Source organism: Eurypyga helias, unplaced genomic scaffold (genome assembly GCF_000690775.1).
Source record: "Eurypyga helias isolate BGI_N326 unplaced genomic scaffold, ASM69077v1 scaffold51267, whole genome shotgun sequence".
Taxonomy (NCBI): domain Eukaryota; kingdom Metazoa; phylum Chordata; class Aves; order Eurypygiformes; family Eurypygidae; genus Eurypyga; species Eurypyga helias.
Genome location: NW_010264660.1, coordinates 2,238 through 18,097, shown reverse-complemented (window position 1 = coordinate 18,097; position 15,860 = coordinate 2,238). Strand labels below are relative to the sequence as shown.

At 46.5% G+C, this 15,860-nt stretch overlaps 1 protein-coding gene across 1 annotated transcript; it reads left to right on the top strand.

Annotated features, from left to right (window-relative positions):
• Nucleotides 1-2,791: 2,791 nt before the first annotated feature.
• Nucleotides 2,792-13,684, top strand: TPRA1 (transmembrane protein, adipocyte asscociated 1; the record flags this gene model as incomplete). The annotated part of the gene is made up of 11 exons (XM_010156438.1): nucleotides 2,792-3,026; nucleotides 3,178-3,310; nucleotides 5,809-5,895; nucleotides 7,482-7,554; nucleotides 8,568-8,647; nucleotides 9,785-9,895; nucleotides 10,314-10,374; nucleotides 11,366-11,411; nucleotides 11,583-11,648; nucleotides 12,266-12,346; nucleotides 13,066-13,684. Coding segments are annotated over 11 exons (1,208 nt in total), but the record flags the coding sequence as incomplete, so codon positions are not given.
• Nucleotides 13,685-15,860: the final 2,176 nt, after the last annotated feature.

Sequence of the window (15,860 nt, the reverse complement as noted above, 5' to 3'; positions counted from 1 at the left end):
CAGGGTGTGGTGAGTGATCCCTTGGATATGCTCAGCTGACTGGCTTTATTTTGGACTAAACAGGGCAAGGGTTTGGACAGTGTCCTGCAAGGAGCAGTGTTGCTGGGGATGACGAAGCCTAGCCAGATCCTTGCCATCAGGTCCTGGTCCTGTTACCACAGAATTTTTGCTGGTGATTTTGACAAGAGCGGGACAGTTCTCCACATCCATGCTGTAGGCCTTAGTTATTAGAAGAGCATGGGGATTGTGCTGCCTGGCTGATGGCTTTGGCTGCCCTTTCTTATCACGTTGGACATTCTGTTGCTCTGCCTTTGTGTTTATTCCATCTTGGGAGGAAGAACAGGATACTAATACCAGGCTGTAGCAAGCAGCCTGGCTGAGAGGTAAGATTGATTCTGCTTTGCCCTTTGAAACTCGTGACTGGAGCTGTTACATGTGGCCAACTCCTCTCCTTATCAGCAACTCACTGCTGTTGCGTGATAGTGGTGGCTTTTAGGGAAAAAGCATGGAACCTGTTTGTTCTTTTTATAACGAAGATGTTTTTCCCGTGTGGTTCTCTCGCAGCTTTATACTTGGGCTCTTTTTAGTGTGACAGGCAGATCAAATTCTTTGTCCCAGAAGAGATATTAGGAGGTTGTGATGGTTTGCAGTTGGTATTACTCTGCCTGTGCTCTATCAGGTCTTTCTCTACCCCTTCCCAGCTAGTGTTTTTTCTGTGTTGGCAAACACAGACATAGTTGTCCTTGCTCCTGCTGAGGTGTGGAGGTCTTTCAGAGGAAGAGAACGGAGCCAAATTATTAGCAGAAAATCAGTCTCAACAGTTTCAGTTCAGGGAAGTGAGAAGCTGAGGGAAGAGAGCTAAGCCTGGAATGTGAAGGTTGTTTGCTGGAACCTCTACTAGAATTAGGATTTTTGGCACAGATGTTGCCATCTCAGCACAAAGTTGATCTTTCCAGGTCTGCGTGTTTATTTAACGTGACGTCTCCTGTGCAGCACAGCATACGGCAGTCGCAAAAGAAAAATCCCAGCTCAGCGAGTCCCTGTCAGCGTGGATGAATCGAAGGGAGGGTTTGTTAGCCGAGGGTGGGATGAGCCCCTGACCCTTCAGAAGACCTACCCCTGAAGAGAAAGAAGAGTCTGTGCTGATGGTTTAGAGTAGTTTGTGGGGAAGGTGCTACCGAACTCTGAAAGCTCAACCCATGACACAGGGCTGTGCTGATTCTTTCCGACTTGTGAGTCACCCAGAACCTAGCAGGGAAATCCCTTCTGACTCCTCTCATGGAGGCTGTCACTTTGCTGTGCCAGCCGGGGCTGAGGTCGAGCAGGGAGGCTTTTGAGATGAATCCTGGGTTGACTGTAGCACGCGGACTGCTAGAGTGCTGTCTCTGGCAATGTGCATCTTTAAGGTGCCAGTTGATAGAGAGTTTTTTTGAATCTGTGTGTCGCCTGTGGCCCCTTCTTTGGGGAGTGCCAGGAGGGATGTTAGGAGCTTGTGTTTGCATTCATCTCGCAGCTAGTCAAGTGCCTTATGGGTGAGGGTTCTGTCTAAGGGTGGGGAGAGGATTTGCACAAGGTGATACAGGCTTAGTAAGGTAAATTGGGTCAAAACTGTAGTATGTACTGAATCCTGATATAAAGTACTGTGTGCTGCAGTCCACTTAAGCTTCCAGGGTGATTGTAGAATCAACAGAGGGGTGAACTGCTGCTTTTTCTGCCAGAGCCACTGGCACGGGCATGAAGCACGTGAAGTTTTATGGCTGGCAGAGCAGAGTTTACCTTTAACTTCAGGAGGGACAGTTAATATCACAGCAGTGCAGGGTCTGTGGGATGGACAGGTGGTAGAAAAGGTGTGCATGCTCTCTCAGGGAAGGCAGTACAAAAGTTTCACATGGGGAGTCGGAAGTTCTGCCTCCTCATCTTTCTGGGAGGCAGGAGAGGTGCAATAGGACAGGCAAAAGAACTGAGCCTCGTGACTCTTGTGGTTCTGGCCACAGTGCTCTGCTGCCCGAGAGCCTGGCCTCAGGAAACCATTAGATAGGATTGCGTCTGGTGCTGGGTTTGTAAACTACCAGTGATGACGCTGATTGGTATCTGAGAAGGGCAGTGCAATTGATACTGGTGGATGTATAGAAGTAGGAGAACCTTGAGAAAACAGAGCCTGTTAGCATAGCCTTGCTGTTGTGCTTAAGGGCAGAATAGTTCTGGTGTCTTGCAGAGGGTTAGAAGAATAATGCTGAATTTTGGCTTTTGCCAGTGTTGGTTTTGGAAGAGGGATTCTGTACCTTTAGGTAAAAGTATGGAAGGCTCTCCCTGCCCTCAGACTGCAGGGCTGGTAGCAGCAACAGGTTTTAGGTAGGGGCCTTTTTTTTTTTTTCTTTGCAATAGTTGAAATCAAATCATTGACTGTAACTTCTTCATCTCAGGAGCTGGAGCAATAGTTAATGTTCTGGCACAGCAGCGTTTCTGTCTCTATCTGATGTCACGTATTGCTGATGAATCTTAATTTCTATGAATCGGCTACAGCTCAAAAAAATCACAGTATTAAATCCAGCATAGTGTTACACTGTTTTGAGGGTGCTTGTTACTCTGATACAAGATAGTGTTTTTGTACTGTCCACCCTAATAGCTGTGTGCAGAGGAAGGGCAGGTGGCATTTCATTGTGCAATACAGTCTCACTGCTGATAATTTTCTGTAACAAGCAGGAAGCAGTTGTGGAGGGGCCTAATGGCAGGGATGTGTTGTTTTAGCTCTGACTCACAACTGATCTAATGTTGCTTTTTGTCTCTGCAGTGGTTGTCTTGCGCTGTTTTGACCTGGGCCAGAAGGAAGGCAGGATATTCCAGTCCATGATGTCTGTGAGGAGATTCTCCGTGTCTGACAACATCACACATTCTGCTGCCCCGGTGACAGCACTGGATAACGTGACAACTTTGTCCCCAACAGCAACGCAGGCAGTCAATGACACCAACATCACTGTGCCTCACAAGTGCCTGCTGTTGCTCTATGAGGACATTGGGAAGTCCAGGTGAGACTGAGGAAATGGGACCATGGTCTGACCCTGGGCCAGGGGAAAGAGCTTTCTTTCTGAGTGTGGTTGAGAAGGGACTGGGGCTGGTGCCTTGCTTTCTAGCTGCTGAAGAACAGGAAAGAAAACCTGTTGTATTTACTTTTTGCAGGGTCCGCTACTGGGATCTTCTGCTCCTGGTTCCCAATGTGCTTTTCTTTATGTTTCTTCTCTGGAAGCTGCCCTCTGCCAGGGCCAAAATCCGTGTCACTTCCAGCCCAATCTTCACTACATTCTACATACTAGTGAGTACCGTTCTGTACATTTGAACTGATGAGTGAGGGTTTTTTTTACCACTCATGAACAGTATCACTGAAGTAGTGGGGAGAGCACCTAGACCAGGTCTCACAGGGCTAGAATCTATTTTTAGTTGACAGTGTACTGCAAGAAGTAGACACAGGTGTTTTTTCACTCTCTCTAAATTCTGCTTTTCACAGATTCTGGGACTGTATCTGCTGGATGTGAGTGGGTTTTCTTCTGTAGTGATTTATTTTTTCCTTTTTTCTTCTTTTGTTGCTTTGTTGTCTTGGAATCTAGTATCTTTTACTTTCATTTCTCCTTGCAGTAAGTAGCATGCGACACAAGGCCAGCTTCTCACTGAGGTAGTGAAAGTGAAACAGTGGAGAATAACTTGTGTGAAGTTGTTATAAAGCTTGGTCATCTGCTGTAGAAAATGGTGATGTGGCAGGTTCTGCTTTGTCTGGGGATGTAGAAACCCAACCATGTTAGATTCTTTTCCATCATATCAAAGAGGCTGCTGACTTGATGATGTTCTTGATACTTATTAAGGTGGAACCAGAATATATAGGCAGCACAGTTACAGTTCTCAGACATCTAAGATCTTGTGTGTTCCCTTCTCCCCAGTTTTAAAAAGACATGGGCAACTTTTGATCAACTTAAGGTATTCTCTTTAGTAATGTCTGAATGTTGTATCTGTTAACTGTTACCCTGCTCATAGGGCATGGTAAATGCAGCTAAGGACCTACCTGAATTTGTTTACATAATATTGCTTATATAATAAAACATTACTCAGAAGCTTTATCACAGGTGCTTTTTGGGATCCTGGCTTGCCTCTGGGTGTAGCGTAATGTGCTTGCTCTTCCGTCATGGGATCAGTACAGGTTGTAGGAGTAAATGTGTGTTTGAATTGGGTTAGGTGGGGGGCATCCTTCTTTGGGCTGCATATAGCTACCGGCATGGCAAAATCCAACAAGCATCAAACCCAGATCTGAGCTAGTAGCCTCAACAGACTCTTTTGTGGGAAGTCTTCTTTGCTGTTTCAGGCCTGGAGTGTAGGTCCTGCACTTGTAACTTGTGTACACCTTGGGTAGCCAGGTGTACACACAGATGCTCCAAACTTTTAAAAATATTACCAGCCATTTCCCATCTGGGTTTAAATCTTCCTTTATGCTTCCAGTAATGCACATGGCTCAGTAGAAAGTTCATGCCAAAGGCTTTGAAAAGCAAAAAACAAAAGGGAAGGAAAAAAGTGAACTGACTGTGCTGTTGACTCGTTCAAAACTGAGTGAGAAGCAGAAACAGCGTTAAAGGAAAACACTTCAGTTTGATCTTCTGGAGTATGTTATTGGGAAGTGAGGATGGAAGTGCATTCTGTGAGGATTTCCTTTCAAAGGGCTGTTTGTCATGTCTTGAAGGAATGCTTTTTGTGGAGTCAGTGATTAAAGTGAAATTAATAGATTGGGAAGAGTCTCTGCTTATTTAGAGAGGAAGCAAAAAGGATGTGTTTTCCTCTCAGTTGTTGCTGCTCTAGAAGACCACTATATGCAGGACCCTTCTTCTTTGTCAGTGTTTTGTCTCAGGACTTTCCACCCCAGAAGTGAGTGTTTTATTGTTGTTCTTTCGTGCCATTTGCACCCCTTCTTCTTGGGAGAAAATATTCAGCTGTAGGTGGCTTACTGGTCATTTCCATTCTCCAGCCACCTTGAAATTGGCCTGGACTCTCTTCGTTCTCTGATAAACGTAGCTATGTCATACCTGCATCATTAGAATTAGCCTGTGACTTGGGGAATTTTATCTGGAAATGAAGCGTAGGTCTGCATGGCGGAGAGTAGAGATACCCAGCTGAGCTCTTAAGTGCGTAGTGTGGCTGTGACAGCACAGGAGTCGGTAAATTAGCCTTGCTGAGCTCCATGCTGTCATGCTTAAATGGTACGTGAGTTGACTTGGGTATCTGCTGCGCTGTGCAGCTGGGTAAGATGTTTTAAAGCTGTTGGCTGCAGCTGACTTACTCTGCACTCCTGAGCATTGTCAGTGTTGAGGGAAAGAACTGCAGATTGTGGTTTTATCACAGATCTGAAGTGTGGTATTTGGTGTCGAGTGGCTTTTGTTAATCTGATGCAATTGGTTTATTCAGTCATACCAAGCGCTTGATCTTGTAACTTGGAGGGATATCTATTTTGTCTGGTTTTTCTCCTCCCTGTCCCAGTGGCCTGAAGGGTGGGAAGACTTTTTGCCTGTAAAGTTACTGTTTAAGGAGTGAATGAGGCCTCTACAGGGCTGTTTAATCTGACAGTTGAAGAAATTTGTTTATTCCTAGATTTTAAGCCAATACATCTAAGAGACCAGAGGAATCTTCTTCAGGAAATTAATCTGCTACAGGAAATCCTTAGTACAACAGTCAGGCTTGAAAGCTGGCTTGGAAATGGTATTCCAGAAGAATTTCTGGTAACTGCTGCATATGTGCCTTTTGACATGAGCTCACTTTTGGTATCTTCTTGTGTAGGTGTTTGTGGTGGCTTTAGTTGGCATTGCCCGTGCTGTTGTCTCCATGACTGTGAGTGCCTCGGATGCTGCCACGGTTGCTGATAAGGTAGGTACAACACTGATTGTAGAGGCTCTGCTTGGTGCTGCTCTGGCCACAGCAATGTGCTACAGGTTCCCTTTTACGTGCACACAAGAAGAATGTGGGTGTTTTGCAGTCCTCATAGCTATGTGTGCTATGGAATCCTGTTCTGATAGCTGTCTCTAAATGATCACAACATCCAGGGCTGTAAAACAATGGACTTCCTAAAATAGATGCACAAATAGTGGCAGTGAAGTTTTCCTGTCGCAAGGACAGAATGACTCTGCTTTGCAGGAGCTGAACATTTGAATACCTTTGGTGGATAGGCAAGACCTGGCCTATGTTACTTTTGCAGTAGTTGAGCAGCAGTTTGAAAAATTTAATTCTTCTGCGTTCTGTTTGTATTTTCAGCCTGATACCTGAACGTCTTTGCAGCCACTCTGAGCACAGGGTGAACCCTTAGCAAACAGGAAATAGCTTCTGTACGTGCTCTTCCTCCATAGTTATTTGACTTGTAGCAGAATATTACCTAAAACAAAAAGCTCTAATTCTTGAGGAAGAGCAGCCACCCACAGCGTACAGGTCTTCTGGCTTTATTCTCTGGATCAGTGTGGTCCTTTCGCTTTTCCCTTCAGTATTACCTGTCAAAGCATTCTAATGCGCTGCTTGTTGTGAGTGGCTGGATGTTTGTAGCATTTTCATTCACCTCTGCTGAATAGATGTAGGTCCAGGAGTTGAATAATGGAGAAGAGGTGAAGGTGCTTTTCTTCAGCTCTGTTGGTGTTGCTGCTCAGTGCACCTTGCTGGGGAAGTCAAGCAGTAAGACAGATACTCTGTCAATTTTTCCTGTAAGCACATGTTCTGTCAAGTCTATTTCTTCTGTTTTCTATCATATATATACACACACACTCTCTATATTTTCTGAGATTAGAAGTGTCTCATCAAACGCCTGTTAAAATACTGTGCATCTTCAAGAGAGTGCCATTCAGTGTTCGAAAGCAAAGGATTATTAAGCCAGAATCTGGGTTCTTGTTCTAGGTTTGGCACTGTTCTATTGTGTGACTGCCTGGAAAGTTGCCTCACCTGCTGCTTTTCTGGTCTTGTTTCACCAAAGAAAACATGGGAATGAATGGCAAGCTGGAAGTGGGAGGGCTTTCTTGTTGAATGTGCTTTGGATTTGAGGACCAGTGGCTTTGGGGGAGTGCAGAATGCTGAATTTGTTCAGTCATAACTGTACTGCAGAATCTACCGCTTCAAGAGCTGGCTCTGTTTAATATTACACTTTCAGGGTCATCTTGGGATCATACTCCTTGGGAGCACAGCAGGAAGAACACCTCCAAAGGAAGTGTCAGATCCTCAAATGTGGCAAACCTTCCTCTCTCTGTAGGCATGCTGTTTGCTTGCTCCCACACAACTGTTTCACAGGCATGGACGAGGCTTGAAACAAGCATATAGTTAGCATCCCTACAAAGCATGAGGAAGGCTTGTGGAAATGACCTGTTTAATTCAGAGGCTGCCATCCCCTGGAGCAGGGAGTGGAGTTTGCTGTATCAACTTCTGACTGGTTCCTGGCTCCTACTAATCATGTTTGTCTGGTTTCTGTTATCCCTCAGATCCTGTGGGAGATCACAAGGTTCTTCCTTCTGGCGATTGAACTGAGTGTGGTGATTCTAGGCCTTGCCTTTGGTACGTGTCAGGAGGTTTTTGAGTGTCCTGAATGTTTCCTATTCCCTTTTTTTCCACAGAGGCTGCATCTGTAAGTTTGTGGAAATGCTCATTCTGTAAAGTGAAGGAGCTCAAGAATAAAGACAAAAGACAAATCGAGAAGTTTGAATTAGAAATGGCTGAAAGCCTGATGATAGTACAGTTCTATGGATTGTGTATTTCAGGGTTCATATGTGCTTTGTCCTCCGTACGTGTGGTGGAGTGTACTGCTTAGGTGAAGACTTATGCAAAGATCAACTGTTTGATCTTTGCTTCAACCCCGTTTTGTTTAAGATGATTCCTTTGGGGGTCCTTCTATCCCCTTCTTGATTGGTTTGATTCCATCCTGGCTTCATTCAGATGCTTTAACTGCACCTGCAATCTGTAACTGTACTTTTTTCAGTTGTGCAAGTGAAAATGCTGTTTGGGGCACCTCCTCCTGTGGGTCAGAGGTTAGAAGAGGAGGAACTTGGTAGGTGTCACTCACATCTGCCAGTGGGACATCTGAGCACTAGTTCTTTCATCTTTTGAGGGCTCATAGAATAATATAGGTTGGAGGGAGCTCCTAGAGATTGTCTGCTCCAGCACATTCCAGTGCAGATACCTATGTTATGTAAGCCCTTCTCCCCTACTCTAACCTGGTCTCCCATCAACTTTTTTTTTTTTTCCTGAGAAGAAACTTCAGTGTACATGATGCTGGAGTCATTCCTGACTCTCTTTTTTGGTAACCCCAGTGGAAGGACTTAGTTGCTTTCTGTGTGTTAGCGTGGGTGGAGGAAAACAAGTTAACACCTGCTGTCTTGTAAATATTATTTTGTCTGCAAAAGGCTCAGCTCTCCAAAGAGGAAAGCAGTTTCTAGCGATTGAGTGAGCTTTAATCTTCCCTACAAGGCCTCTGGAAATACAAATGTTTTCCTGTATTGATTTTGGAGAGAACTGGTTTTTATCATGGCTGGGATCACATCCTGAGTCACTTCTGTATTCCTTAATTCCAGGTCACCTGGAGAGCAAGTCGAGTGTGAAACGTGTTCTGGCAATCACTACAGTGCTGTCTCTGGCATATTCTGTCACCCAGGTGAGCACAGTGGAGCAGAAAAATAAGTCTTTGCAAAAGAGGGGACTTTGCTTGGAGTTAGGTGTGGGGCTCCTGTCTGGCAATTGTGTGCTTTACCCGTTGGATGAGGTTTTGAGGGAAGACTGGATGCTTGTGGTGATGTATGAGGATACCCAGAGCATACACCAGACTGTATCTCCCTGGCCCCTTAAGGCTCAGCCAAGGTCAAGAAATGAGATCGGGTTTAGATGGGTTGTCTTGTTTAGTGAATCTTGGAACATGAGTGAGAGTTTTTCCACACCTGAGCCACATGTTTTGAATCTAGATTCAATGAATCTAGCCTCAAGGGCCGTCCAAACTGGATGAGGAGACCTGAGGTGTGCTTGCTGGGTAAGGGCAGTGCAGTTGACCTCTTATCTTCTGCCTGAGAGCTCCTGCTTCCCTTCAAACTAGCAGCCAGCTTGCTAGCTCAATTTATTAGCTGTGTCTCCATCCCTGTGAACAATGCAGTCTGTGTCTGGGTTTGTTCTCCTCACTATGTGAGTGGTCAGCCCCGTGCCTCTATGCTTGGGGCAGCACCAGAATAACACACGGATCTTTGTTGGGTGACCAGGCTCTTGCTTGTGGAGGCAGTGAGCTGATCATTACCACATGATAATACTGGAGGAGCCTCATTAAATATCAAGTGCTTGAGCTGTATGTGGGTTCAGTAGTGCTTACAAGCACTTTTCTCTCCCCACTGTATGGTAGTTCCTGTTCATACCATTTTTCAGGAATTCATGTGAATGAGACACTGTCCTTTCCCAACTCTTGCACAAGTGCAGGCTTAGCAGGAAAAGTCTGCTTTAGAGATGGAAGTAGAAATTAAACTCTCAGTCTGTTTTGAACAGACAACTGCTTGCATCCGCTATCCTTTCATTCATCCTCTCTTCTAGAATGTCATTGCTGGTTTCCTTTAGGTGCAGATTCCTGCCACTTTTTTCCCCTCCCTTCTTGTGAGCTTAACTTGGTCTAAGCGGAGCAGCGGTTGGGTCTTAGGTGGCAGGGGCAGCTGTTCTCTGCACCTCTTCAAACATAGTCTCCTTTGTCCCACTCGACACCCACATGAGTGAGGGTGCTGCCGGTAACAGCACCATGTTGGTGCCACTTCTCTCCTAGGGCACCCTGGAAATCCTGTACCCTGATGCCCACCTCTCAGCAGAAGATTTCAACATCTATGGCCATGGAGGGAGACACTTTTGGCTTGCCAGCTCCTGTTTCTTCTTTCTGGTAAGCACTGGGCAGGTGTTACGCATTCTGGTAGCTTTTTCTTTCTAAATGGGACAAGGAAGATGATTTGTGTGTAATAAGGTTCTAGTCCCGCTCCTGCCTGATACAAGGCAGCACTGATGCCTCTCGTGAGGCAGGGAAGCTGGAGCAATGAAGGTGTGGTAGGAGTGGAGTAAGCTATGGCAGCTGAATTCCAGCTGAATTCAGATGTTTTTGGCTCCCTTGTTTCTCCATGACCAGCCTTGTGCTGCTGATGGTGAGGTGTGAGGCCTTCACATCTGCACCAGGTTTAACATCAGAGGCCTGTGCCTCTGTCCCAAGGCATCTAGGGAGTGCGTGACACCACACACCATCCCTGCAAAGATCGTTGTGTTCAGTTGCCAGCAGCCATGGAACAGTCAGTTCTTTGTCCCCACAGGTCTATTCCTTGGTGGTGATTCTTCCAAAAACTCCTCTGAAAGACCGGATTTCTTTGCCCTGTAAGTGACTGTCGTGTGCTCTGTAGTACAGATGGAGACAGTGCCACGGTAAAGCGTATATGGGAATAAGAGGTCCTGTATCTGGTTGCGCTGCAGATACATCCCACTGTCTCAGGGCACAGATACGTGGCAAAGGACTGAGAAGTTATCCCTTTTGGAGTGAAGAGTAAGAGCAATTACAGTAGCTAAACAATTACATTAAGAAAACAAGATTTACTGCACAGTTGATGATACAGCTGTAACATCAGTATATAATCTTCAGAGAGCCATAAGAAGTGGCTTATTAATAACAGCTTGCTTTGAAATGCATATGTGATGTTAAAGTGAACATGCTGGCCATCCCCTGGGAAAGAAGGACTGATTGGGAGGTGCTTAATAATTTTTATCTGGGCATTTACTTTATTAAGATGTTTCTTCTATTTTTTGTTGCAGATTATCTGCAGTTCTTGATTAGGGAGAGAGCTGTTACTAAGGGGTTTGCATTGGGCTGTTCTCTCTCTAAGTAGAAGAGATGTGTATGTGGGTACCCTGAGGGAGAGGATATGTGGCACGTGCCACAAGCATGGTCCTGGGCCTGATCTGCCTGATGTCCAGCATACCCTGCTGCTCCTGTCCAGGTCTCCTGAGCAGTTTTGTTTGTGCTCTGTGTCGGAAGGGCAGTTTCTGGTTCAGCTGTGGGGGTTTTGTTTGTTTTTCTTACATTCAGCTGTGTGACTGACACTGGTTCCAGTGCTTGTCAAGAAAATCTTTGCATGTGTTGCCATGACCATGTGTTATCAAAACCCCTGTGTGTGTACACGTGCAGGGGGGTATAACTTGGTTGCTATACCTCCAGCAGCCCTGCCAGCATGGGACAGGAAAAGGCAATTTTAATTCTTCGGGAATTCTTAAACAGACAAGATGATGAGATGCCGTCTCCATCAAACAGATTTGCACCGGGCTGGTGTTTATGAGGTTATAAGCTTCCTCTGTGTCCATGTCTTCTCCACAGCCAGGAAGAGTTTTTATGTTGCTGAACCTGGTGCAGGGCCTGGGCAGTGCCCTGCTCTGTGTGGATATCATAGAAGGACTGTGGTACGTACGCTGGGGAGGAGATCTGCAGCCCAGTTCATTGTGTTGCATCTGAGTGTCTTTCAACACTACCTCTCCCAAGGAAACAAACTTGTCCTGTGCTCCTAAGAAGGAGTAACACTGTTTTGTGCCAGAAGGCCTCTGAACCTGGTGCAGGGCCTGGGCAGTGCCCTGCTCTGTGTGGATATCATAGAAGGACTGTGGTACGTACGCTGGGGAGGAGATCTGCAGCCCAGTTCATTGTGTTGCATCTGAGTGTCTTTCAACACTACCTCTCCCAAGGAAACAAACTTGTCCTGTGCTCCTAAGAAGGAGTAACACTGTTTTGTGCCAGAAGGCCTCTGAAGTGGTCAGGAAGCTCACAGTGGAGAGGTCTGTGGAGCTGCAGGCTCTGCAGTGGTCTTGAAGTAGTGAGTTTGAACCCACTGATGCCTGGCCACTGGCTCGCGTTTCATAGGTAATAAGGGGCGAAATAGTCTGTTTGCTAGAAAGAGCATGGAGATGCTTTATTCCTATCTGGAGTGTCATTCTGCAGGGACCACTGTTACTTCTGTGAGTCAAAATTGGGAGCAGTAGGACTCTGCTTTTGCTCAGACCTTGGGTCGTGGCATGGTTCCCTTGTGAGTGTCTGGGAGCTGTGACAAGTTGGTCGCAATGTACATTACTTTGCATCGGTTTGAGTTTGTTTAGCACAAGACTTGTCCTCTGCATGGACACCCTGGAGAGAAATGGGATCATTCTGGGGGGTTGTTGTGGGTGTTATCCAGCTGTATTGTGCTTGAGTGCTAAAATCCTTCATGTTCCCTTTTGTTGTTGACAGCTGTGTCGATGCTACCACGTTCCTTTACTTCAGCTTCTTCGCACCTCTCATCTATGTGGCGTTCCTGAAAGGCTTCTTCGGGTGAGTAGCCAGGAATGGAGTTTAGAGGGTATATATTGCCATTTCATTGCTCTGCACCCAGGTTCTCCCCATCTGTAGAATGAAGGCAGGGACTAGAATGCCACTTAGGGAACCATTTTTTAATTTCTGGCTTTGCAGTTTTTCTTGTGTGACCCAGGGCTGCTTGCTTCTGTCCAAGACTCCTTTGTATGCCAAGTAGAGCTGATAGTGATGCTCCTCTCAAATGTTTGAGGATCACTTCTTCAGTGTCTGCGTCCTGTTTAGTACAGAGTTTTGCTGCTGAAGTTGCTAACTAATTGGTTAGTTAGAGACTGAGTCCCGGGAGATTAAATGGTCTCCTGGGTGGGTTTGGGGATAGAATTGTAGAGAGGATCTAGGGGTCAGAGAACAGTTTGGCTGAGGACTCCTCAGTGATGGGCCAAAGAGTTACTAGGTCGAAGCCCTCAGGGTGTGATTCCTGGGTCGGGGTTGCCGCCGTGTGGCCACTCGGAGGAGATGCAGCTTGGTAGGAAAGCTCGAGTGGTTTAGTGTGGGCTTTAGCTCCTGCCGCCCATAAGCAAGAAACAGCAGGCTTTAGAGTAACTAAGAACATAAAGTAGTGTGAAGAGTTTTCAGGGTCTGAATACACAACTTCTTAGTGCTGCTGAGTTTCAGTTAACGATAAGTGGCTGTGATACTACCTTGCTTAAACATATATTTTACATCTTCAATTGTCCCAGGTCTGAACCGAAGATCCTTTTCTCCTACAAATGTCAGGTGGATGAACCTGAGGATGTGGATGTGCACCTACCCCACCCTTATGCTGTTGCTAAGAAGGAAGGAATGGATTCTGGGTTCTACTCGAGCACTCAGATCGACACCACAGCCTACCTGGATGACGTGGCCTCTATGCCGTATCACGTGGGCAGCGTCAACAGCATAGACAGCGACCGCTGGAAAGCCATCAATGCCTAAGGCAGGGCCACCCACGTCACACAATGCCTCGTTCCTTTCCTGCCAAACTCCCTGATACCATGGCTATTAGGATGGCCATTGGAAATCTGTCCTTGGCTATCTGCCATGGCTTTCCTCTCTTCCTTAGGATTTCTGAAACCTATTGTGGAGCTAAGTTGACAGCCAGAATCCTGCTGGAAAGAACACTTTCTGTCGCTACATGAGAACAATGTAGAACAGTTTTGTTCACAAGCATATAAACACTGAACCTCCCTGATCCTCCGTGTTCCAGATGTGCATATCACCCAGAAGACAGGCCTGACTGTTACCTCTTCCTTTTCAATGACTAAAAGCACTTGTCTGCCAATTATGGGAATGGCATTTAGGGTTGAGGGTGTTGATTTGATTTGTGTTGTACATGTATAGAGAGTTTGGTGGTTGAAACCAAAGATAGCCTTCCTGGACTTTTTCAAGCAGCATGTTTGCCTGGGTCTTGTCAGTGCAACAGCGTAGGTGGCAATAGCAGTGTCTGAAGAGGGAAGCTGGTCAGCTGGGCCCATCTCTGGTTTCAGCTAATACTGATGAAAATCATGAATTGCTGTTGCTAGGGGTTAAAAGGAGTGTTCTGATTGTGTGGGGAGAGGTGTGAAGAGGAATGAAGTGTTCTCTGTGCCCTGGGAGCATTTTATACGGCTGGTAGCTATCAGCATGGATGTGAACTGACTGGATGACAGGGAGACAGAAGGACAGACTGCAGCCATCCGGCTGAGCAGAAGTAGCTGTGAAACTCTCTGTGGAGGATGTACTGTTGTGCATTTGAGCTCACAGGAAAAAAATCTAGGTAACAACACTGAATCAGGGCTGAGTTTCAAGACTAAATCCTGTGAGGCAGGTGCATTTTCCATCTGCATCCTGGTTCATGGCTCTGGCAGGGTCTTGGAGAGTGCTGTGAAGGAGGAAGCTGACTCTGCAGATGAAGGCTCCACAGACGTTCAGGTGCTTGAGGCAGAGCAGAAGCCCATGATGAGTCTGAGCTGTCGAGTATTTAGTGACTGGAAACTCAAACACCATAGGTGTGCTAGAACTAAGCTGGCTGCTGTTCTGCATTGGGAGACAAGTGGGAGATGGACGTGTTTCTCTGGCAGTGTCCTTCTCTTGTGTTGCAGTTCAGATCCCCAGACTTCTGCTGGTCTGAAGAGGTTTATGGCTCGATATGTTGAAAATACTTACATGCATGTGGAGTGTGGTTCGTTTAAAGACTCTGGAACTTCTTATGAACCTCCTCCATGCTGGGAAAGGGACTGCTGTTGTCTGAGCTGTCTGGCACACAGTTTCAAGACATGTTCCAATCCAGGGACTGATCAGCTGAAACCTACATCAGATTGGTTTCTGGGACATACTGTGCTTTCCAAGGATGAAGAGGTGTATTCCTCTAGCTTTGGGGGTGCTTTCCTACCTGAGTCCTCCAGGTAGGTGGACATCTGCTATAAGCAATAGCAACTCTGCATTGGAGATGGTAGAAAGAGGGAGTTTGGATTTGGGGACTGTGTGAATCTGGCCCCAACCCACTGCTGTTCCTGAAGAGTAACGAGGTAAGAGTTTCTGGGAAATGGTCATGCAGGGTGCAGTGTGGGGGTGTGAGTTTGGATCACAAGCAGGTAGGGGAAAGCATTTCCTACCAGGGGTTCCCACCATTGGGAGAGTTTGGATAAGAACGTGAAGTTCATCTTGGTTGCCAAAACTATGCAGGCCCTCTGCTTATCTTTCTTTGTTAATGAGCAATGCAGCCTCTCTGTTCTGCCTGTGGACTTTGCCCTGCAGGCCTCTAAGTAGCGTTGGCACCCGGAAAACAAACAAAACCCCTTCTTTTTTTTTTTTTTTTAAATTACTTTTGAGGGAAAAAAGGCTTCTGTTTGTCCATGTGCAAGAGCTGAATTGTCTTGTGGGTCAACGGCCTTTCACATTTCCCCTCCATGCAATGACTGTGTAAGGGCTGGCCAAGTCAGCCCGTGCCACACTAGAGAGGTTCCGCAGTCTTCCTGTTGCTGCTGTGAATCAGCTGAGCCTCGCTCGCTCGCTTGCTCAACAAGGGGTGGATGACATGGTGCCGGAGTCTCCCTGCTGCTGCTCCTAGTGCTGCTCACAGCGCTGGTCCTGAGCTGCTGATAGAAAGCGTGGGGAAACCTCCAGAGCTTCCCTGGAGTGCGTGGGCCTTGGACAGAGCCGAGAAATATGAAGGTCTTTTAGCAGTTGAGAAATAAAGGAGCAACTGCTTTTCTGTCCTGAGGAGCATTTGCTGACTCGACCCTGACCGAGAGGACTTACCTGTCCTCCTTGGTGATGTGAAGAGCAGGCTATGAATTCGCCTTTTTACCAGCTGAATTCAGTGCTGAAGGATCACCTGTGCAGGTGGTCGACATGCCCATCCTGTCCTTTGCTGGCAGGACTCCAGTATTTCTGGAGTGTCCCATGTTCTGCTGCTGAGGAGCTTCTGTGCTAGATCATGGACTGGCCGTCCTCTCGTTGTATTTTTGTGTGCATATAATGCTTTGGGCCACATTCACGGTGGTCCTTGAGCAGA